Genomic DNA, 26257 nt, shown 5'->3' with positions numbered 1-26257 from the left:
TTGTGGGAAGACGAGTGGATAAATAATATTAAGTTAAAAGAAAGATATCCTGGAATCTCTTTGGTCAAAGACAAAACAATAGAGAATTTTAGAAGATGGTCATCAGAGGGTTGGGAATGGGTGTTCATTTGGAGAAGGGTTTGATTTGAATTAGAAAGGCCAATGCTAGCATATTTCATGGAATGTTTATCACTTCAAACATTGTACTGTAACAGTGAGGATAAATGGTTATGGAGAGACCCTCTCGCAAATTGTTTCTCAGTAAAATCAGCATATAAAATTTTAGCTAATAACAATTTTGGACAACAACCTGAAGCTATAGATTCACTATGGAGTTTGAAGGTGATGCTTTCGGCCTAGCTCTTTGAATGGAGGGGTATGTTGAATAGGATAGCAACCAAACAAAATTTGCTTAAAAGAGGTGTTCAGCTGGATGTGCTCTTTGCGGAAGGGAAGAGGAAACAATATCCCACATCCTTATATCTTGTAACATATCAAACGCTATTTGGAGTATGCGTTACAGATGACTTGGGGTAAGTTTTTGAATAATAATGACATGATTAATCATTTTGACAATTTTTCTTGCTTGTGTTTTAATAAAGAATGTAACAGGTTACGAAAATGTGTGTGGGTTTCCATCATTTAGTGTATATGGAAACATATGAATGATTTAGTGTTTAATCAAGATAAGATTAACGCAAAGGAGATTCTAACTATGGCGCAAGTACAATCTTGGGCTTGGTTGAAACATAAGGTAAATAAGGCTAACTTCTCCTATTCGAATTGGATTCAGTCTCCCATCACTTGTATCAATAAGACAACCAAATAACTTTATTGTTTGTAATCAGTTTGTCTAACAGTAAGGCCAAGGTTGTTTTTCTATTTCGGTGGTTTGTTTGGTTTTAACAGGTTTAGGGAAAGTGTTCTAAAGCTATAGAATGGGAGCAAAGAGCAACTCAGAATTGCTATGACGGCATATTTGGTGCAGAAAGAAGAAAGGCCAAGTAGACATGAAAGAGTTAAATTAGGAATGCAAGACATCCGATTGGGGAGAAGATGTGTGCTGCGTTTACTGCTAGGACTAATGTTCCGTGGATGCTTCAGAATCGATGGAATACTTGTCTTAATTTTTGTGGGACCATCAGGTTTAGGGTAACTCATATTTTTCGTGAAAGGAATGTGTGTGCTGATAAGTTGGCTAATTTAGGATTTATTCATAGAGAATCATTTCATTGGTATAATAGACTTCCAGCTAGTCTGTTCTTAGAATTCTTTATGAATAGGTATAATCTACCTATGTATCGTTTTTGTTAACATATGGGTTTTGGTCTAGTCCTCCCATATTTTTGTATTTTCTTTCTTTTTTCTTTTTTTTAATAATATTTTTTTTCATGTGATGGCAGATGATTGTTGTTACTTGAGGTGTCAGCTTAGCTGAGATGTCAAGTTGCATAGTGATGCCTAATACAAAAACTTTATATTAAAAAAAAAAAACTATGTTGACATGATAATGTATGGTAACATACAAGTTGGAAGGCTATTATGTAGGAAAGAAAAAACAGTGGAGGCAGCATATACCAGTGAGTTGTGACATTTTTTTCTAAAGTTGCAAAAGTTTACATATGATTGTAGAATATGTTTTTTTTCTTCAAATTTTTCTTTTTAAAGAGAATTCAAATTCCGTTTTTAGATTTATGGTGTTATAATGATGTAATGCAACGCGTTGCATAATGTTTATATGATTTATGCAATTGATTTATGCAATTGTAATTTTGTTTCTAGTCAAGTAATGTAGGCATGGTCTAATTTGGTCTAAGAGTAAGAAATCAAAAAAATTGTAAAAGATTGAAACACTCCTAAATTATCTCTTTTTATTTATTTTATTCATTACTAAAGTTTTATGATTAAGTTCACCAACTTCATTAAAAACTGGGACTACATTTTTTCAAAAATTAAATTGACAACAAAAAGTAAGTGAAAATTCAATTAAACAAAACTAATTAACATTAATTTTTCTTTGGATTTTTTAATATACTTTTTCTTTAATAGAATGGCTTGGTTCAGATTTTGGATTGAAAATCAATAATTGAATCTGGCGGAATAAAATTCTTTATTGTATTTAAATATATTGATGTATATTTAAAGTTAATTAACAACTATTATCATATATATGATTATGTTTCTTAAAAGTTGTTTTTATAGTTTTATTATATTTTACTTACAATATATTTATACTTATTAAAACAAGATAACAAATGTATTTATACTTATTAAAACAAGATTTATAATTTTAGAGAAAGTCGAAATTATGAATATAATAATTATGATAGAAAAATATTTTACAATATGTCTCTATTTAATGTTTTCTTTTTTAAAGTTTTTTACAAATTATTTTTTTCAAAAATTCTTCACAAGTTTTAATAAATACTTTACAACATTTAAAACAAAATATTAATGTTTCAACCTCAAGTCCGTTGAGATAACAATGTTAGACTTTGGAGTTCAGAGTTTTCTCACAATTTCATATTTAAAAATGCACCTCGGTAAATTAATGGAGAAAAGTATATATAAATTATCATTGGTCTCAACTGCTAAACGAATGTGATACTATTAAACGTACCTTCAATCGAGAATTAAGGAAACGAGAATTTATCATATGTTTAAATTAAACTATAAAATATTAATTTAATTTGTTTCAGATTTTATATTAAATTTAAAATTTTGATTTATATATATTTATATATTTAGTTAAGGTAATTATTTAATAAAAATAGAAGGAGAAATACTCAAACTAAAATATGTAATCATTATTATATATATAATTGAATGCCTAAAGCAACTAGATTCAACACAATAAAAAAAATAGAAAACTATTTGAAAATTCTTCGTTCATTAAAATAAATTATTAAATAAAAATTAATTTTAAAAATAAAAATAACTAATTACTATATTAACCAAATTATATATTATTTTATAAACTTCAAAAATTATTAATATCTAAAATAATTTATAAATTAATATCTAATTAACTATAAGGTTTTAAATATCAACTACAACTTTGATATCAATATAGAAAATAATTATTAATAATAAAAACTATTTTAAATATTAATAATTTTAATTTTTAAAATAGTATTTAATTTAATTCAATTAATATAATAAATAATTATTTTTTATTTTTAAAATTAATTTATATTTAATGGTGAAGTGACGGAAGTAAGTTTAAAGAGAAATTTTATTAATTTGTGTATGCAAAATGACTTTATTTAAGGGTGTAAGTTTCACCGAAGTAGTGTATTAAAGAAAAACATACTTTCTTCTTGTATTGAGCTTTGGCTAGATCCACAACAATATGGTAAATTTTTTAAATTTTTGAATTAAAATAAAACTTTATAAAAAAAATAGTATAAATTCTTTTGAGAAGAAAAAAAGTATGAAAAATGGCAAAAGTTGTAAGAAATGAAATAGAAGAAAATGTTTCCAGCTGATCCCCGTGAGTGTTAAAAAGTGAAGACACAGTTATGAAATGAGATTTAAAGAGAGAAATGGAAAATGGAAAATGGAGAAAGGACCCATTTGAAGGTCATAAGTGAAACATACTCCCAGTTTTGATCCTCCTGGAAAACGACTTTAGTCGTGTCAAAACCATTGTCTAATCATTGCTTCCCCCACTAATTAACCTCCAATGCTTAAAATGTGGATTAGTCAAAAACATCTATTAATATATTTTATGACACTAAATTAAAAATGTCATAAATTTAGAGATCATGGTTCATGTAAAAAAGTAAATACATGTTACAAAATATAACAATTGCATATCTTTATCTTTTAATGTTATACACAACAAAACCATTAAATATAAACTAATTTTAGAAATCAAAATAATTAGTTACTATATTGATTAGATTAGAGATCATTTTATAAAAACAAAATTATTGGTATCTAATATAATTTTTATTATTAATAAAAATAATTTCTAAATTGGTATCTAACTATTAACTACCAATGTTCAAAATTAGTCTCTATTAGTCTTTTAGAGACTAATCTAAAATCTAAAATATTAGTAGCTAAAACTTTGATAGCTAATTTAGATACCAATTTAAAAATCATTTTATAATATTTTATTAATAATAGAAACCACATTAAATATCAATAATTTTTTAGTCTCTAAATTAGTATCTAATTTAGCTAATATAGTAACTAATTATTTTTTGTCTCTAAATTTGGTTACTATTTAATGATTTTTTTTAGTGATAAAACTACTTTAATAAATTTATAATATATATATATTAAAAAATTATAAAATAAAAACTAATTTTAAAAATTAAAAATACCTATTTATTATATATATTATATACTATTTTATAAATTAAAATTATTAATATGTAAAATAGTTTTTATTATTAATAAAATAAATAAATTAATATCTAATTTTAATTTTCAAGTTTTTAACTCCTAACTATTTTGTTATAGTGACTAATTTAGAATTTAAAGTATTTAATAACTAAATTTTCTATTAAAAATTAAATATTAATTCAAAAATTAATTTATAATTTTTTATTAATAATAAAAATTAGTTTAAATATTAATAATTTATAAAATAGTATCTAATTAGTTATTATAATATATTTTTTTAATGATATATAGTAATATTAAATTATATGTATAAGTAATTTTTGTTAAAGAGGTTTGATTTACTTGGAGTTGGCTATTGCCTAAAATAGCTTGAAAGCATAAGTTGGAAGAATATATATATAAAATAGGGTAGACAATAGAAGATGGTGGAATTTGAAGAGTGTGGCAGTGGCATGACCCAGCAGACAAATCCCAGCTTGAAGGGGACAGAGAAGAGTTGGTGCCATGGTGTCCATTAATTTACGTGCAACACACATTTCCCTTACATATTCTTCTTCTTCTGCCTTCTCCCCTGGCTCCACCCTCACTACCACCACTTTTCCCTTTTCCATTCACCTACTTCTTCTATATATCTTTTCTAATTCCTAATAACCATCAACATTCATAATTATCTTTTCACTTCTCACCAATTACCAACATAAAAATTATAATTAATCATACCCATAGCATTTCCACATACAGAAACCTAAATAGTTAGGTTAATGTTGATTTTAAATTATTTAAGAGGTGGTGGCACCATTTGTATTTATTGGTTAATAAATTATCTTGGGATCCTGAATTTTTCTTGTTGGTCTCTTGGTAAACCTAAATTCTGGTGTTGATACTATGTCTTAAGATTTACAAGGTGTATTATCAAAATCTAATATAGTAATTTAACCACAATCTCCAATTTTACTAGTTTATTTTTTTTTAATCACAAAACAAATTAATAAATATGAATCATTTTAAGAGTGATTCAACTGTTATACAATTGCACGTTAACCTCCCCTTCCAAAAAACACCTACCAAACAGACAAAATTACAAATACTAAATTAAACAAAATCTCTTAAAGAACATCAACAAACCAATCTCATGCAAGTCAAATAGTTCAAACACCAATTAGGATAAGAGAAAGACCTAAAACGAGATTTAGAGTAAATCCAAGACCAAACCTTGTCTTGAACCATTCCAAACACTTCTGACACATCAACTTTTCCCCTATTAAAAATGACGTTGTTCCTGTGTTTCCAAATTTCACTCACAACTCCAACCCAGATTGCTCCCCAAAAATCATTAACCAAACCTAAAGCATTACAGTGAATCACAGACATCACGCCAAGCCACTCAAAACAGAGACAACAAACAAGCCAAACAAATATGCAATCAAAAAACAAATGGCGATGAGATTCCTCCTCCTTCCCGCACAAACAACACAAAAGATTGTCGATCACAATACCTCGCCTTTCCAAGTTGACCGTAGTAGCAATCTTATTCTCCAACACCCTCCAAGCAGTGAAAAGAGCAAAAGACAAAGCTTTACTTATCCACAACTTACTGTACACAAAAGACAACTCCTCCTCACGATCCTGCCTTAACAAAACATAGGCGAAATTAACCGAATATGTTTGAAGCTCTCCAACCTCCCAAACCCAATTGTACTTCCCATCCAAATTCAACCTCGCCCCTTGCAAAATCTGAAGAAGATGACGCTCCAAAGACTTCTCCCACTCGAAGAACAACCTTCGCTAGTCTAAATGACAAATCCAAACCCCGCATTGTGTCACCTTTACATCTTTGGCGTCATTCATATCAATTACAAGTTTACTTTGTTTTTAAACACTATAACTATAAGTATTCATTTGAAAACAACTTTAGCAATTGACTTTCGAAATGTTACTCCATGCATTTAATGTAATTTAGATATCCATACACAAAACCTTTTTTTCCTTCAAAAGTAGGAGGGTATCATTATTGATGATAAGTTTTTTCTTTGATGTTTTCCATTTTTATGGATAGTATAACAACAAAACTTCTCTTGGTCACATTTCTTTTTAGAAGTTAAACGCAAAAAAAAAAAATCTATAAATAAGATAGACCATTGGATTAGAATTTTGGAGTTTCAAAGAATTGTCAAATGATGTCTATGTGTAGTGTTGGACTTGCTTCTTCAGATATTGGCTTGATAATGTAACACGTAACCATGATCATAATAATTTTTCCCATTCATATATATTTTACATCAAAACAAATTTGTTTAAGTACATATATCATCACTACAAAGAAAATCATAAAATAAAAACTAATTTTAGAGACAAAAAATAATTAGTTGTTATAGTGACTAAATTAGATACCATTTTAGAGACTAAATAAATTTTTTATTTTTAAATTAGTTTTTTTTTTATTGTTAAATGATTTCTAAATTGGTATTAGAGACCAAAGTTTTTGCTACCAAATTTAGAATCTAAATAATTGGTAGTTAAAACATTGGTTGTTAATTAGATACCAATTTAGAAACCATTTAACAATAATAGAAACTAATTTAGAAACCAATTTTTTTTTAGTTTCTAAAATGGTATCTAATTTAGTTATTATTGCAACTAAATTATTTTAGTATCTAAAAATTGGTTTCTATTTAATGATTTTATTGTGTAGTGACTCTTTATAATTTACTTACTTCAATTTTGGCCCTTTATATTTTGAAAACTTTAACTTATGATTCTTATAGTGCTTTTATGAAAAAACGGTTCATGTCAATCGATAAACAATTATTTTGACAAATGTCTCCTATTAATAGACGAATCTTATCAAACATACATGTCTTTTATATTAAAGGAGTTTCTCATATTAGATGAGACATGTAAAATATATATATATATATATATATATATATATATATATATTTTAAGTGAGAACTTGTGAAATATAGCAACTTTATGTAAAACATTCCATTAATTAAAAGATTAAAAACTAATTTTAGATGGCATTTTCAGTACAATCAAATTATTAAATAAAAATTAATTAAAAAAAATAGTTATTATATTAATTAAATTATATATTATTTTATAAACTAAAAAATTATTGGTATCTAAATTAGTTTCTATTATTGTTAAATGGTTTCTAAATTGGTATCTAATTAACAACCAATGTTTTAACTACTAATTATTTAGATTCTAAATTTGGTAGCAAAAACTTTGGTCTCTAATACCAATTTAGAAATCATTTAACAATAAAAAAAAAACTAATTTAAAAATAAAAAATTTAGTATCTATTATTAATAAAAAATTATAAATTAGTTTCTAAATTGATATCTAATAGATAACTAATATTTAAATCACTGTCAAGGTTTTAACTACCAATCTTAGAATCTAAAGTAATTGTTAGCTAAAATATTGGTAGCAAATTATTAGATATCAATTTATAATCTTTTATTAATGATAAAAATTATTTTATATATTAATAATTGTTTAGTCAATAAAATAATATATAATTTAATTAATATAGTAATTAATTATTTTTTCTTTAAAATTAACTTCTATATAGTAACTATTTTATAATCTCTATCATTAATGTATATGATTAGAGAAATACTATTTATAATTTCTATTTCTTACACCAACTTAAAAAAAGTTCACTTGACAAATTCGTGATATATATATATATATATATATATATATATATATATATATATTTCTTAAAAGTCAATAAAATTTATTTCTTTATTGTGTGCATGAAAGCTTTAAATTGCAAAGCGTAAAATTGCTTTCTGAAGCATAGATGGACATTATAGAATTCAAACCTCCACGCACAAAACCTCTTTGTCTATTTGTAATTATCAATGTGCTCTTGTTTTGAACCTTTTCAAAATATAGTTTAGATGTGTAAACACAAGAATAAAAAGTTCTTACGATCACACCTCATTTTAGAGGTTGGACATAAAGATTGAGAAACATGTCCTATAAATAAATTAACTTTGACCCTTGAAAGGTATAAACATGGGTAGTAGCCTAACATTTGGATGTAACACTTTCAAATAAATCTCAAATTTTATGCAGGCTTAGACCTTGCTTCTTCATACACTTGCTTCACAATGACACAAAAGACAAATCCATGCTATTTTTTTTTACTTTTATTTTCTAATCATATGTTTGTTTAGATAAAAAATTGAATAAAACATTTTTTATTTATTTATTTTAAGCACTACTTTTGGTATCTCTACTTATTAAGAAGTGGACTTTAGGCCTAACTCAACCCCATAAAACCAGCTCATAGGGTTAGGGTTGAGGTTTGCACACACTTATATACAATGAAAGCCTCTAATCTCTAATTGATGTGGGATCTCCAACACTACTTTTTCTTTAACTTAGATTTGATCCCTATACAATAATAAAAATTGATTTTTTTCATGATTTTAAAAAGCCTTGTGTTCTTTGATTAAACTACAGGTAACATGTCAAAACAAGTGTGTACAAGATATAATCATTTTATCAATAAAATAGGTCATAACCTAAATAGGATTAGCTTGTAGGGATGATTTTTATCTAAAAATAAGAAGAATAAACAATAAAGTAATTGTTTTGATTGGATATAATTACTACCATCAATTATAGTAAATCGTATTTGGTGCAAATCTTCTTTCTTTTTTCCTTTTCAGAACACCATAATTGTTTGTTTTAAAAAAAACTTAAGAACCAATAATAAAATTATCCTCCCCTACATTCCATACACTACAAGAAAATCATGAAATAGAGACCAATTTTTAGATACCAAAATAATTAGTTGCAATAGTAAGAAACTAAAAAAAAATTGGTTTCTAAATTAGTTTATATTATTGTTAAGTAGTTTCTAAATTGGTATCTAATTAGCAACCAAGGTTTTTAGAAACCAAATTTAGAAACTAAATAATTGGTAGTTAAAACTTGGTTGCTAATTAGATACCAATTTAGAAACTATTTAACAATAATATAAACTAATTTAGAAACCAATTTTCTTTTTAGTTTATAAAATGATATCTAATTTAGTTACTATTGCAACTAATTATTTTGATTTCTAAAAATTGGTTTCTATTTGATGATTTTTTTGTAGTGATAAGATTTATCCAGTGATTTGATTGCTAATAATATTTATTAATATTCGTCTTCAAAATATTTTTTAGTTTAATACAAAGTTTATTTTTCACTCTAATACTAAAAAACAATTATTTTTTAGAATAAATATTATATTATAATAGAATAATATTTTTTTAGGTATCAAGCGGAAGAAAGTAATGTTAAGATATCATTACTTTTTTTGTTATAACAAGATATTCATGTAGTGGAAGACTATATCAATTTCTCTACATGAGAAAAATGTTATTTTCTGATTTTTGACACTACATATTAAAAGATATTAGTTTACAATTATAATGTAATTTTAAAATTATTCTATTTCTTCATGTGAAATTCGCATTTAAAACAAATAAATTATAATCTAGTGTAAAATTATGAAGTAGTTAAATATTTTTGGAGGCTTGTGCACAAAATGTTTTACTTCTGAGAAGCTATTTATTGATACATTCCATATGTATCGTACTGAAACAATTATGCATCTGATGCTTTATGCCCATTCTCTACATGAATTTGAATCACATCTCATGATTCATTTAAAGACTGGTACTTGCCTTTATTACATAATATTTCCAAAAACACTCTAAGAAAACACCCATACATTCCTATATATTATTATTCTAATGGATAAAACTTAGGAATGTATTATTAAAAATTAATATCTTTTTCAAATTTTAAGATACAAAAATATTTTCTTTATCAATTATATTTTTGGTTTCTATATTTTAAATCTATAATTTTGGTTCTTAATTTTTTTTCTGCCATTTTAGTTCTTTGATTACAAACTTATCTGTTATTTTAATCTTATTGTTTTGCACAATTTAATCTCTTAATTTTTAATTATCTACAACCATTCAACTTTTAGCATTAAAAATATATTAAATTACTATTAAATCACATTGGCTATAACAAGTCTCTCCAACTATCTTTTTCAATTATGTAAAAAGTCGAGAGTTTTGTAAGAATCTGTTATTTTGTTAAGTTTAGAATAATAAGTTTGAGATAAGTGAAAACTTTATATTTTATTATTTTTAATTTACACATAATGTTATATATACTATAAAAAAATATTTTATTTTTTTAATTATCTTTCTAAATTTAGGAAACATCTGACTCTGTTTTAGATTTATGAAGTGATTATTTTTTCTTTATTTATTTTGAGTAAGTTTTTCTTTCTTGTTATATCTTAATTATTATTCTGATTTCTTATGCATGTGAATGATTAATTATTTTGAATGTAAGATCTTAGTTAAAAAAATGAATTTATACTAATTTAGGTATGCAATGATGATTTTATATTAAGTTTCCTATGAGCAAGTTAAGAATTTTTTAACACTTTTTTTATATGTGTTTTTACTGAAGATCACAATATTATTAGATAAGAAAAACTATTATAGTTGTGCTGATGTAGATTGTGATATAATTATTTTTTTATGTGGATTATTCTTGAAATGTTTGATTATTTATGATGTTGAATGCTTTAGTTTGAGTAGAAATGACACGCACAAAATATGTTTATTTTGAATTGAAAATTTATTCAAAAATGGTTATTATGAAAAGTGTTAAATGGTAAGATTGTAGTAAAGACTCATTACTCAACTATATTAATAACTTTGATAACTCAATACAATAGATAATTGCTCGAAAGATTAGATTAATTATCTTTTCTCTTAGAGAATATCTTTTAATTAAAAAATCTACTTTCTCATTGACCCCTATTATTTATTTAATATTTAAAGTTTGATTGATTCTTGTGTTCAAAATAATGTAATTGTTTAATAAATGTTTACAAGCATGACATTATTTAAAATTGATATATATGTCATAAAAAATATGGTGTTGTTCTCATTTAATTTACTTATGTGAGACATGTAGTGTGTATTAAATAGGAAACCATTAAGAAAATGAGATATCTCTATTTTATTAATTTTCAAGTTATCTAGATAAGGATACTAGGGTCAAAGTCCGTGGAAGTTCTTGCATCCATGTATGTAATAATTAGTTACCCTAATTTCTTGAGTACTATCTTTAAAAATGAGTGAATTTGATCTCTAGTTAGTGTTAGTTTTTTTATAAACACGTTCAAGATGTATCTTCTTGAATATGTCTTATCAAATTTTAGTCATAATTCATTCAATTATGATCATATGTAAAATTGTAGATTGACAAAATATTGTGTAAAATAAGATATATATAATTTTATAATTTTTTTTTTGATGTTTTGCTTTAAATATATATGGTTAAAACTTGAAGTTAGATATATAAATTTTGGATGGTAGAACTATAAAATATTTTCTTCCAATTTCATCTTGTCATAGACAAATTAAAAAATATACAAATAATTAAATTGAAAATTGATCAAAGTAATTAATAATTAAAAAACAGTTAATAAAAGTAATAGAAATGGAGGAACCAAAAGTTTAAATAATTAAAAATTAATGAATAAAATAAGAGAAAAAGTTTTGATGCATCAAAATTGTGAATATTGTAAATTATTGTTTTGAAAGGGAATTACTCTTGAATAACCCTAATCGACATTCAAACATTCCCTTAAATAACTTTTAACAAAGAAAATTGGGTTTTCAAATTGGGTTTTAGAAGAGGAAATTAGAAAAGTAGAATAGTAGAGTCTTTTATATGATTGCTCATAAAGTGTTTTGTATGTCCCTGTTTAATAGGTTTTTTAGGCCCTATGTATCATGAAAGTGCCCTTAGGCGTAGGAAGCCTTTTCTTCTCCGTACACATTGTGGGTAGCTACATCCATTATTGTGGGAGGCTATCCCTTCATTCTTTTTAAAAAAAATTATTAATGAAAATTACCTATTTTTGTAAAAATAAAAAATAGTGTTCTACTCGTACTAATCATTATTTACATCAAAATAAATTTGTATATGTTTTTCTTATACAATATTATAATGTGTATTTTACAAAACAAAATTTAATATGAAAGTAAATCATATATTAAAAGAGATTAATAATTCAAAACCTTCAAATAAAGAAACATATTTTTTTTTTAAACTAGACAAACAGAAACAAGTTAACAGTGAATTGAATTTCAATTAGAAAGCGAAATTAATTTAGTTCTAATGTAAATATCATGGTGATATTAACTATTTTTAAGTAGTAAATTTTTTAATTATATATATATATATATATTTTAAATTATCATGCATTATTAATGCTGGTCCATCCAGTTTGTCTATGATGTTACAGACTTTATTTTAGAAGAATTAAATCGAATAAAGGTTGAAATTGTGAATTTTCATCTTTTCTAATAAAACAAAAAAACTTGCAAATAAATATGATCCATGCTATCACAATTTTGATAATGTTATAGTTATAAGGTTTCAAAAGTTTTAATTTGTAACAGAGAAAAAGTAAAATGAGAAAAGGGAAATAAAGTAAAGAAAGTTAAACCCGAAGATGTTGAATGTGAATTTGGAGAACCAAATCCTAGGTTCAGTTCTTTATACTAAAGTATAATCTTAAACCGTTAAGGTTGAAGCACCTTTTCGGCCTATAAAAACACACCTTCTTTCACTCACTTCACTCCTTACAAAACAAAAACACAAAGTCTCTTCACTTTCATCTTCAAATTCTGCAGAAACCCAATAATCAAATCAAAGTTGGGTTTCATCTTTCTCTCTTTCTCTCTCTACCTCTCAATCACTCTGATAGAACATAAGCTGCAAGCTAGGCTTGGTTGCAACTTTCTTCAATTCAATCTCTTTCTCTGCTTTTCTTCACTTTTGTCCACATTTTAGCATTGAAAAATGGTCCACGTTCATTTATATATGCAATATCTGGTTCAGCAGTAACCAAAAGGGTCTTTATTTTTATTTATATATAGTATCACCATTCACCAGTCTCTGAAGTCTGAACAAGAGAAAAACAAAGGCCAACTTGGAAAACCAAAACCAAAACCAAAACCTCAATGTTGAGTGAGTGAGTGATTTCTTTTTTTCCTTTTCCTTCTGTTCTTTCCTGCTTTTGCGGCTTCTCGCCGCCTTTGCCGTTCGGTTCTGCCTTTTTCTGCGCCAATTGGTGGCGCGCATTAAAGCGGTGCTGCTTTTATAATAACAATTTTGCTCAGTTTTCAATCTCTCTGCTCAGTACCCACCACAACAGCAGCAATGTTCGTAACTTAACTTCATATGCTATATTTCACTACATTTAAAGCTTCCTGTTTCAATTTCATGAATAGAGAATTCTTTAGCATTAACATATTTAACACATCTCTCTGCTACTGACTGTACTTAACAGCTCTCAGTGAAGGCATTCAGTAACACAAAGGTCGTTTTGGTTTTAGAAGATAGTTAGAGGGGCACAGGGGTTGCTTAAATTTTCAGCCTTTTGGAGAAAGAGACATTACAAGGTAAGGTTAGTGGAAAGTGAGATAGGTATCTGCATTGTATTTTCTACTGTGATTCTAAATACTATATAGACACTTTTTCTTTGTAATTTTCCTAGTCTCTCTTTTTGTGTGGTGGGATTCATGTTGTTGTTTTTTTGTGAAAAGGCTGCAAGAATTTTCAGTTATCTGGATCTGGGATGGTGCTCTTTTTTCTTTGGCTTTCGTTTTCTGGGGTAGTGGTTGATCTTTGTTTTTTTGTCTTATTAAGCGTACTTTCGTGTGTTTCAGATCCTTCATCAGAAGAAATGGAAACAATGTTGCCTCAGAAGCAAGCAGAGGAAGCAATAGTGGCAAGCCTTAACGAGACAGAGAGTGAAGTGGGGGGAGTGAGGGAGGAAGAGAAAGAGTTGCAAGACCACTCCATGTTCAGTCTCAAGAGCATACTCTGGCATGGAGGCTCTGTTTGGGACGCATGGTTCAGCTGTGCTTCAAATCAAGTAAAATTACAGTCTTCCCATCACTAAAAAACAAAGCTTTCATAACAGTAATCACTTACTGTTTTCATCTTCTATGTCTAATTAGGTGGCTCAAGTGCTGTTGACACTTCCCTGTTCTTTCTCTCAACTTGGAATGGTATCAGGGATCTTGCTTCAGATTTTCTATGGAATCATGGGAAGTTGGACAGCGTATATAATAAGTGTCCTCTACATGGAGTACCGTGCCAGAAAGGAAAAAGAAAATGTCAGTTTCAAGAACCATGTCATTCAGGTATTGTAATTCTCCTCACAGCTTCTTCCTAATCTCTCCGTCAAAAGAGTTCAGGTTTTACATATCAATCACAATTTTTTAACATGTGGATATAGACAAAAGTAGCCAATAATAGTCACAATTGTGGCTTCAAACACTTGAACAATTTCTTAGAAACTTAGGATAAGGCCATTTAGTAAAAGTATTATATAAAATATATATGACTATAAATCATTGACCAAGTAGTCTAAATTGAAACTCCCTGCACTGGATTTTTCAGTGGTTTGAAGTGCTTGATGGGTTGCTGGGTCCGTATTGGAAAGCGGTGGGGTTAGCCTTCAACTGTACTTTCCTTCTCTTTGGATCTGTGATTCAGCTTATAGCATGTGCAAGGTAAGATTCTTTCTTAATTTCTGCAAAAAAAATTGGGGCAATCTGGTATGGCTTTGTTCTGATTGCAAAAACATCTTTTACACCTTTTATGGTTCCTGTTTGCTAAAACAGTAACATTTACTACATAAATGACCACTTGGATAAACGGACTTGGACTTACATCTTTGGAGCTTGCTGTGCCACCTCTGTGTTCATACCCTCCTTCCACAATTACCGTATTTGGTCTTTTCTTGGACTTGGAATGACCACTTACACTGCTTGGTACATGGCTATAGCAGCTCTCATTCATGGCCAGGTAAATCAGTAATTCCGAGCCATAATTTTATAAGTTTATGTAAAGTATCATTTAATAAATGTTAGTGTCACATCAATGCACAAGATTATCTAGTCTTTTTGAACATACTTGATATCATGTGTATAAAAATCATTCTGATTTTACTAGTGTTTGAAACATCATTATATGCTAAGATAAGAATTTGATGCGTGGAAATATCATGGCAGGCAGAAAATGTGACTCACACTGGTCCAAAAAAGCTAGTGCTGTACTTTACCGGAGCCACCAACATACTGTACACGTTTGGTGGACATGCAGTTACTGTGTAAGTTACCCTTTGGAAAAAATATGGTCTAAGTAACACCTTGAGAGAGAAATACAAACACAACTGTAATAGATGGTGTGATCTAACAGATAGAGATGTAGAAAATAATAGATGTTTTATAATTATATAATATGTTTAAGTGTCTGAATATAAATACTCTAACCCTTTTAATCATTTATGCGAAATCACCCTTCTTTGTGAGAAATATTTGTACATTCCTCTCTCTATATCTTGGAAGAAATATTATTAGATAGGAAGATATACTTGGATTATGATATTAGATAAGATTATAAAATTGTTTTAAAAATGTGTGTTGTCAGCTTCATGTGTCATAAGGTTCCAAGAATCTCTATATGGGTTCCAAGCTTCATGTCATCATTGTCTTTCAATAATAACATCTGTTTCGTTATTTTTCTTTTATATATCAGTTAATCACAGCTGCTGAACGGATTATAAAAGGCAATGATGTCCTATTTAACTAATGAGACAGAGTGTAAGAACATTATCATACTAAGATATAATTAAATAATGTCTCCACTAAATCCTACAGTTGAATGGTTTTTGCTTTGCTGCTTTTTGTCCTTTTTCAAAACCAATTATCTAAAGCCTTTCAAACTTTGCAGAACATAAAGTTACGGCCCCGCATAAAATTAAGTTAAAAAACTGATATATTATTATTTTTGGTATAAGTTTTGTGAACAAGTATAATTTCTCAAAAAATGTGTTGAATGAGTGGCTCCCACTGTCCTTTGCTCTGCACAACACAGTCTAGTAAAAACAAAGTGGCCATGGAGCCAAGAGAGTCACAACTATTTTTATTTATTCACCCGTTTTTAGAAATTCCAATGTCCCTATTATTATGATTATTCTTTGATCCTTGAGTGAAAGTGATGAAGGGTGACAAATGTTGCAGAGAGATTATGCATGCCATGTGGAAGCCACAGAAGTTCAAGTACATATACTTGCTGGCCACTTTGTACGTTTTCACACTAACGATTCCTTCTGCTGCTGCTGTTTACTGGGCTTTTGGTGATGAACTTCTCAATCATTCCAATGCCTTCTCTCTCCTCCCCAAAAATGGATTTCGTGATTCTGCTGTAATCCTCATGCTCATTCACCAGGTAAACAAATTCTTGTGTTTTGCTACAAAACGTGACCATTTCAATTCAAGAGTCTAAGTCATTATAAATAACAGTATTTTGTTGTTTTTATTTAAACAGGTAAATTAATGCACTAGTAAATAGTTAATAAATAAGTCCTCTGATACCTTTTTACTTTTTATCAGTGGTTACTTATTAAAGAAATTAAATTAAATGCTAATTTGGATTATATTAATTAGTAGATACTTATACATCATGGCTAGAGTTTTAGGCTTAAGACTAGGACTTATAAAAATCCTATTTGGATCATGCTGATCTGGTATAAGAGAAAATTCTGGATGTTAAATAAGATCCTGATTAATAACAATAAAAACTATTTTTCATCTTCTAAAGACTATACATTGAAGTGTAACAAAATACTATACAATAGTGAGTGTTAGAATACTCATTGAATTAGAACAAAACTTATAATGTGACGTAAAGAAGCTTACATTGGAGATTGTGTTAAGCAATAACTACTTCTGTTTCAGTTCTTTTTATTAAAAAGTATGAATTGATGCAATGACGCATTAAATAAGTTCTCTGATACTGTTTTACTTTTTATTAGTGGTGACGTATTAGAGAACTAATATTAAATTCTTATTTGGATTGTAATAATTAATAGGTACTTAGATCTTGTAAATTCTAGTGCAGTAAATAGAAAATAAAAAACTCGTCATGTAAATCCCTGTTGCAGCAAGTATTCACCAGATAAAGTTCTACAGTTCACGCATATTTTTTGTATTTTGGTACAAAATGTAACCATTTCAAGAGTGTAAGTCATAGCTATGGTAGTTTTGCTGTTTTTATTTAAAGGGTAAAATAATGCTCAAGTAAATGATTCTATAAACAGGTATAGTGTTTGATTTTTTGTTAGTAGTTAAGTACATTAGAATCTAGCATTCAATGCTTATATGGGTTGTAAGAACTAATAGAAAACAATAAAGTTGTCACCGTTAAACCTTGTTGCAATAAATGTTCATTTAAAAGGGGGTAAAAAAGTTTATCTAGTTACGTTAGCATGTCAGAACAAAGAACTGGATCATAGACTTTTCGGGGTAGGTGAGCAATTCCATAACCCAAAACAAAAAAACGAATAACGATAACAACAGTATGTTTTCAAAAACGATTATGGATATAACTTTTGCACCAAAGTCAGGTATTTTATTTTGCAGTGTTTCAATGGAAAGATTATTTCCTTCTAACATTCAAAATCCATCTAATGTCATGTTTTGCATGTCGGTGAAATTCTTTTATACAATTTACATAAATTCAAATACCACTTTGTATTAACTATGCTGTCCAAAACCAGTAGTCAAAAGTGGCAAAAGACAATTGCTGCAAGCCAGCAAGTTGAACACAGCAAATAAATGCCTTTGTTCCTTCCTATTACGATGGTTTTGTTAAATAATTGAAGAAAAGAAAGAAACATTTGAGCATGGATGAAAGGAGAGTTCTAACTCCAAATATTTAATGGGATGCATGCAGTTCATCACTTTCGGTTTCGCTTGTACTCCACTGTACTTTGTCTGGGAGAAGGTAATTGGGATGCATGACACAAAAAGCATTTGTCTAAGGGCACTTGCAAGGTTGCCAGTGGTGATACCAATATGGTTTTTTGCCATAATCTTCCCTTTCTTTGGACCCATCAACTCTGCAGTTGGAGCTCTGCTGGTTAGTTTCACTGTCTACATCATCCCCGCCTCAGCACATATGCTCACTTACAGAAAAGCCTCTGCAAGACAGGTAAACCATTCAGTGTTTCATACACTTATATTCAAAATTCATAAGATAACATTCAGTTTTGTTAATCTTGTTTCTGAGTTTTCATGTTTTGATTTAGATATGTTACAGTGACACTTAGCTCAGCTGTTTCTTCATGAAGTCAATGCCAGCTTGTTTTTAAACACTTTTACTACAAGACATTTTTACTCAAACATGGAAACATCTAATAAGATTTTACCATTTTTATCATGTTATGCCTGAAGTTGAATATGATTGAATGAGATGTGGCATTATTGTGAATATGAGGATGTGACAGAGGGTATGTGTGTCATTATGCGTTTGTTGGACATAGGCATTTGGATGGGGACTTCTTCCCGTATCCCACTATTAAATGTGCACGCACAGTGTGTGTTTGTGTGTGTGTGAGAGAGAGAGAGAGAAAGAGAAACACAAGGAAAGGGTGAGAGCAGAAAATGTACAGAAGCATTTAAGGCTTGGATTTGAATGCATTAGAAGATTGAAGGACTGGTGGGAGGTCATTTTCTTTCAGTTATTTGCTACAGTCAACAATATCGTACTATGCCTCTCTTGAGCTGGCCAATTTCACTCATCTCTCTCCCCCCAATAATTCAAATTAGGCCAACATTAGTGCAAATTTGGCCAACCTTAGTGCAAAAGGGTTGGAATAAAAGGTTTCAGATATGATGATGATCAGGGTCATAAGTACACAGTACTTAAGATAAGATATAAGAAAGAGCTACACATTTTGATTTTAATTCCATTTGACATCATTATTGGTCTTGTTTTGGAAATTTTTGAAATAATGCAATTGGAGAGTATAAGTAGGGGCCTCAATTATGTGACTCAATTTGCTTTTTGTTTTGTAGAATGCTGCCGAGAAGCCTCCTTTCTTTATGCCAAGCTGGACTGCAATGTATCTGTTCAATGCATTCATTGTGGTGTGGGTTTTGGTGGTTGGGTTTGGGTTTGGAGGATGGGCCAGCATGTCCAACTTCATCAGGCAAATTGACACTTTTGGACTCTTTGCCAAGTGCTACCAATGCAAGTCCCCAACTCCACCAGCCATTGCAGCAGCACCACCCCCTCACCACCATCAACACTGAGTTCAACTCACTCACTACCTCAACAACAAAATAGAGTTCAGCTGAAATCAATATGTTGTATCATACATGGGGGGAATCTTAGTAACACTCCCCTTTAATTTGATGTGTGTGCTGGTTGTGTTTTGCTGCAATTTTTTTTCTCTCTTGTTACACTATAGGTTTTCCTTTTCCCTTTGAGATTAGTTGATTACAATTTAAAAATAGTGTGGCCAATGGATATGATGATTCCTTTGCTATAAATGCATGGGCTAATTAATTTACCTATGTTTTGGTATCTTCTCATTTTTGTTATTTGGAGATAGCTTGAGACTTTGATTCCAATTTCTCTTTGTGTTCATTCATGGACTCTATCTCATTATTATTACTTTGCATGTGTGTGTGGAACTTGGAACTTTGTTTAATCTTTTAGATTCTCAGTGTATGTTCTTGATGGATAGTGAATAGAGCGTGGACCCTTTGCATATTCACATGGGATGCATGTGCGATCTTATGCTTCTCTGTCTCTCATGTGCCACCGAAGTTGGAGTGTTGAAAATTATTTATTATCAGAACTTTGTGTTCATAATTCATGATGCATCAACCTCTGTTATTGCATTTCTCTGTATTTTGGTTCCCTTTTTGTCTTGTAAGTTGAGTGGACGCATCAGAAAATTGGTTCCAAAAGACCAAATAATTTCAATCAATGATATGAAAATCAACAGTAATCAGATTTTAAAATGAATAATTTCTGTTTTGTTAAAGAAATATAAACAATAAATTTGAATATAATAATAATGATACATTGTTAAGGAGTTAGATGTTTAATTCAATAGGTTTCATAAAAGTGCTGGTTTTCAATATGGGTAGATAAAAAGGCTGACAAACCAATTAAGATGGGTGAAGCTTGTGCTAATTTTGTACCAGTTTGAGACATGCTTTTTCATGCAACCTATAAATAAAATGGAGCAAATTTTCAACACTCTATGGAGATTTTTCCTGAAACTATTTTTGCTTATTTTATTTTAAATAAATAAGGAAAAGTTAGCTCTGCAAACCTAAGCTTGATTATTAGACAAGTAAATTACATTTACTTCTCTTAAATTTCATTAAGTATATGACATTTGTTTTTTTATTTTTATTGAATTTTATTCCCTTTACAAATATATATATATATAATATATATAAATCTTTTACCCTATTTTAATTTATTTTTTTTTGGAAAATCAAGTCTAAAACAACACTTTCATACCTGAGATTTAAACAACACAGTTCTATTTTCTAAGTTAAAGATTGATAAAAACGCATTACACTTTTCACTATATTTATATTTTCTATAAAAACATAATATATATTTTTCTATCAAAGAACAATTTTGTAATCAAATTGCCATTGTTAATATATTTATGATTTTTTTTTAGTTAAATACATGTCACAACTATTTAAATAATAACTTTAATAGTTAATTTAGTTTATAACTCAGATAAAAAGAAAGGTAAATTGAGAGGAGATATTTTAGGGTCAATAGATTTTTTTACTATTTAAGACATATAGAAACAAACACAATCTTCTCCACACATTTTTGTTATTTGTTCAAATTCGTGTGAATCTCGATACTTTGAGAGTAGGACTGATTAATATGAGTTTTCTTTTTGCACCACATAATTTCCTTTCTGCGCTTCATAAATATGAAAATTTCCACTTTGCTCTTCTATTTTTTTTTTTCAATTCTAAAATGTGAAATATGGATACTTTCTGGATTATAGAATCTATAATATAAAAATTTGGATTTTATGCATTTTGGATTGTGCAATTCGAAATACAAAATTATATTTTTGGATTGTACAATTAAAAATATAATTTTATATTATAGACTGTACCATTTAAAAGACTTTTCTAATTATGGATTGCACAATCCATAATATGTTTTAAAAAAATACATTATGGATTGTATAATAAAAAAACTAATTCCATATTTATAAAAAAAAATCTGAACTATACCGTATATCATGATGTTTTTCAAATTTTACAATCCAGAAAGTAATTCTGATATCTTCCAATTGTATAATCTAAAATGCATCATGCTAGACAATACAACTTGGAAGATGTTTTTAAATCCATAATAGAATTTTACATTCTAGATTGCACAATCCAAAAGAAAAAAAATTATATTCCAGATTGTGCAATCCAAAATACAAATTTTATACTTCAGATTACACAATCTAGAATACAAATTTGTACTTAGGACAGAGTAGTGTTGTAAGAGTATCTGGGAAGGCTTTTAAGGTTATTGCCACAAATGAATTTGTGTGCTTTAATGATTTAGCCAATAAATTGTTGCAGGTGAGGGATGCGATTTCGTGGCTGGTGGGGTGTGTTTGGTGTTGGTGTTGCGTATGTTATGTTCAAGAATGTGTATATTGCTAGTAAGGTTGTTTAGAATGAGAAATGGAGAAAAATTCAAAAGTTATTTTTTATTGTGGAGTTGCGGTTGCAACGAAACCAATGGAAGATTGAGATGGTTCCATTGACCATTGACATTTACTAAAAGAACATGTTCGCTGAGAAGATGCAAAATAGGAAAAGGGAGTGTTGTGGGTTTATTTATTTATTTTGTTAAGTGTAAAATGGAAATTTTACTATTCCTATGTAAATGAATGAAGAAATTATGAGAGTGCAAGAAGAAAAGTATTTAATTATGAATACCCTTGGTGTTTCTAAAAATTATTGATGTGATAAAATTGGTTATGAATGCTTTTTGGGGTTTTTGGGGATAGAAGAAGACTAAGGCAATTGTCCTCATTGAGAAATGTTTGAAATCTCGTATCGACTATGATAGAATTGTAGGTCTAAAACAAGAGGGGGTAAATTGTTTTTAAATGTTTTTCGCAAACTTTGAAGGTACGGAGAAAGCCAATGAAGAATCAAAGCCAAAGGAATGAAAATGCTCAAGTTAAAAATTTGTTTTAGTTGATTTCAAAAAATTCAACCGGTTGTTTTTGTGATTCAACCGGTTCTTTTTATCAGTAGTTTAAAAAAAACTTAAAAAAAATATAATTGAGATTAGGGAAAGAGAGAATCACACAAACAAAATTATATTGGTTCACTCTTACACCAAAGCTACATCCAGTCCCTAGAAACCAATGGGTATTCCACCATGTAATCAACCACAGATTACAATCACACACACACACACACCAAAGAAGTGATCTTGAACCCCTCAAGAACACAGTTCCTTTGGCACTACAACATACCACGCATATTAGAACACCCTCTGACTCTGTGAAACACAATTCTTTACATAAATACAGATCAAGAGAGAATAAGGAAAGATCACACCTGATACAGACTGAATCACAAAAGATTACACAACAGTATTATTCCACTATTAGCAAGTTCAAACAAAGCTTGATGTAAATCTTGGAGAAAACTATTTACAAAAGATTAATCTCTGATCATTACTATCAGAAGCGTTAAACAACCTATATAAAGTCCAAAAGTTAGTTAAAAGCATTTAATGAAGGAGCCAAAACAGTTTTGAATTAATTAAAACATATTTACCAAACTTAATAAATTTTGTTAAGAGATTTAAAAAAACAATCAGTTGAATTGTTGAAACAACCGATTGAATTGGTTTGACAGCAAGTCAACCAATTTCAAGCTTTGTCAAAACCTGTTTCAAAAACCACTAAGTGTCAAACAACCCATTGAAACGATAAAATAACTGGTTGTTTTTCCACTTTTTTGCAAAACACACTTTTTCAAAAGAAATTGATTTAAACCAACTTTGAATCCTAATTAAGAGTGGATTTACAAATTCAAACTACTCAGAACTCACACACACAAGCTACATCCAGCATTCAAGCAATCCATAGAGATTTGGAGACATCAAAGCTCTTGTTCAATAAACTAGAGACAAGGATCTTTCATAGTATATAAGTAGATGCAAAACTCACCCTATGAGCTGATTTTAGAAGGTTGAGTTGGTATTAAAGTTCACTTCTTAATATGGTATCAAAGTCATATAGAGTCTATCATAACGAAAGTTTGTTGGGTTGCTCAGGTCACCACTCATAAATATATAGTCTTACGCACAAGTTTACAGGTTTCGGTGTGAGATGTGTGTTGAAGATCCCATATCAATTAGAGATAGTAACCTTTAATAGTATATAAGTGAATGTAAACCTCACCTTATAAACCGATTTGATAAGATTAAGTGAAATTTAAAATCCATTTCTTATTAAATTAAAAAATAATATCTAATCAACTTTATATACCAAAATGTCATGTTAGTAGCTAATTATATATATATATATATATATATAACATTTGTAAATTTTTTATCCATGTATTAGCAAGAAAAGATTTAATTGTACAAAGTTAAAAATATCATATAATTGATAAAAAAATTATCACGCAAAAGTTAAAGAGTGAAATGTTTCAATTAGTGGAAGTGAAAATTCTCAACAACTAAAATTTGAGAAAATAAGGAAAACGCATGATATTTTTAGAAACCACTATAAACAAATAACAAAAGTAATACTCTGACACTCTTTTAAAAAAATACACCCATTTTACAATTCACTTTAATAATATAACAACATATTATAATTTTAAATTAAATTAAATATTAAAATATTATTATTTTGAGTTGTTAAATGAATATATTTTTTTATTTGGTGGTTGTGAAAATATCACCATACCCAAGAAATAATTTATTTAATGAAGTGATATATTGTTTTTGAATTTATGCTAATAAAGAGCTTTAGGGTTAATTATTAATTAAAAAAAATAAATGTACTGGTATGGATCGAACGGTCAATATCAGACTCGGCTTTTACAGTCGAGTCGATCGAATGATACACGTCTGTGTAGGACAACCGACATCATCGGTTCATTAACGCTCAATCAAGGTCAACAAGGCTAAATCATCATTATGAATTAGGTAATACACCTCTAAGTACGACCCAACTTACTAATTCGGTCCAATAAGGTAAACTCATTAAAATAATATAAATAACACATATTTCAAGAACAATGTACGTCATTAATTACTGTACTCTGACAACCGAGTGTCGAACACCCTTTGCTGACTTGAGCGTCGGAGTATCTTCTGCAGGTACCCCTTTGGCATTCCTCAGAAGATAGTGATCAAGCAACCAAGACCCGAAGGAGTAGGCTGAAGTGTAGATCAACCGACCAATAGAAGGAAAGAAGACGAAATCGGTCAATAGTTCTCTAGGTCTCATATTCCTAGTAAGAACATTAAGTATATTGAAATAAAATATACACAGATGAAAAGTTAATCTATATTGAGTATATATAACGCAAAAATTAATGGTTCACTGAAAGGTTGTCAGCAATAAAATTTAGATTCATATGATATTCTTGCATTAATGTTTATGTTTTTCTATTCTATGACTTGGTTAACATTAAGTTTGTGATATAAAGATTATGATTCATTTAAATAAATATATTTTGAACCCATTTCAATTATTAGAAAATATTATGCATTGTAAAACATAGAAGAAGCTGTTTATCTTAAAACAAAACTACCACCATTCATGTATGATAATATCTATATGGTTTTGATAAATTTTAAGGTTAAGATTAAAGGATCGATTCAATTGTTTTAATAGGATTATCTTTAAAAGTATATGAATCAAAATTAAGTTGGAGAATGTTGATTTCTTTTTTTTATGTTTTTTACATAAGAAAAAAGATGTTAATTATATATTAAGAATTATTTTTTTATTTGATTACACTATCATAATTATGTGCTTAATAACATAATAATAAACATCAACTGTTACAAAGAGACAAAAAAATAAGTAATTAATAATAATTATAACTGAAGATTAAGTGTGGGAAAAAATCCAAATTACAAAATTCAATCTATAATTATCCATATCCATATTAGTTTTAATTCATTTAAATGAATTTATTTCAAATCCAAATTCATATTTTTGGATTTTAAATCCAATCCATTTAACTAGATATGAATTAGATATAGATTTATACATTTTTGGATTATCCAAATTGCATTTTGGGATGGATTTTGACTTGGTCCGATCCAAGTTAAGTCAAGATAATCCAGCTGATGTCGAGCCGAGCGGGCCCGGGCCGATGTCTAACCGAGCAGTCCCGAACCCCTATCGAGTCGAGCGGGTCCGAGCCGATTTTGAGCCGAGCACGCCCGGACCGTTGTCGAGCCGAGCATTCCCAAGTCGATGTCGAGCCGAGCTGGCTCGGGCCGATGTCAAGTTGAGCTGGCCCAGGTCGATATCAAGTCAAGCAAGCCCGAGCTGACGTCGAGTCGTCGGGCTTGCGCCGATGTCAAGTCGAACGGGCCTGGGTTGATGTAAATGTCGAGTCTCCCGGGCCCGGGCCAATATCGAGTGGAGCAGGCCCAGGTCGATGTCGAGTCAATTGGGCCCGAGCCAATGTCGAGTCTCTCGTGCCCGGGCCGATGTCAAGCTGAACAGGCCTAGGCCAATGTCGAGCTGAGCAAGCCCGGGATGATGTCGAGTCTCCCAGGCCTGGGTCAATGTCGAGTCTCCTGGGCCCAGCCTGATGTCAGCCAAACGGCCTGGGTCGATGTCGAGTGGAGGGGCCCAAGTCGATGTCAAGTCGATTTGCCCCTGGCTGATGTCGAGCCGAACGGGCCCGAACCGATGTTGAGTGTCCCGAGCCCGGGCCGA

General features: G+C 29.2%; 1 protein-coding gene across 3 annotated transcripts; it reads left to right on the top strand.

Annotated features, from left to right (window-relative positions):
• Window positions 1-12939: 12939 nt before the first annotated feature.
• LOC137823945 (auxin transporter-like protein 2) lies at window positions 12940-19844 on the top strand. 3 transcript variants are annotated; one of them, XM_068629311.2, is made up of 10 exons: window positions 12940-13634; window positions 13763-13874; window positions 14142-14350; window positions 14436-14621; window positions 14881-14993; window positions 15105-15288; window positions 15495-15592; window positions 16506-16713; window positions 18220-18477; window positions 19344-19844. In XM_068629311.2, the coding sequence occupies exons 3-10, from the start codon at window positions 14159-14161 to the stop codon at window positions 19578-19580; spliced, it is 1476 nt and encodes a 491-aa protein (XP_068485412.2). In that variant the 5' UTR covers window positions 12940-13634; window positions 13763-13874; window positions 14142-14158; the 3' UTR covers window positions 19581-19844. The 3 variants fall into 3 exon arrangements, with proteins under 3 accessions (XP_068485412.2, XP_068485413.2, XP_068485414.2); XM_068629312.2 differs by having other exon boundaries at window positions 12995-13634; window positions 13763-13879; XM_068629313.2 differs by lacking the exons at window positions 12940-13634; window positions 13763-13874 and adding an exon at window positions 13974-14053.
• The last annotated feature ends 6413 nt before the right edge of the window (window positions 19845-26257 follow it).

Source organism: Phaseolus vulgaris, chromosome 8, assembly GCF_051622355.1.
Source record: "Phaseolus vulgaris cultivar YP4 chromosome 8, ASM5162235v1, whole genome shotgun sequence".
NCBI classification, from domain to species: domain Eukaryota; kingdom Viridiplantae; phylum Streptophyta; class Magnoliopsida; order Fabales; family Fabaceae; genus Phaseolus; species Phaseolus vulgaris.
The sequence above is the reverse complement of the archived record's forward strand: the minus strand, read 5'-3'. Positions and strand labels throughout refer to the sequence as shown.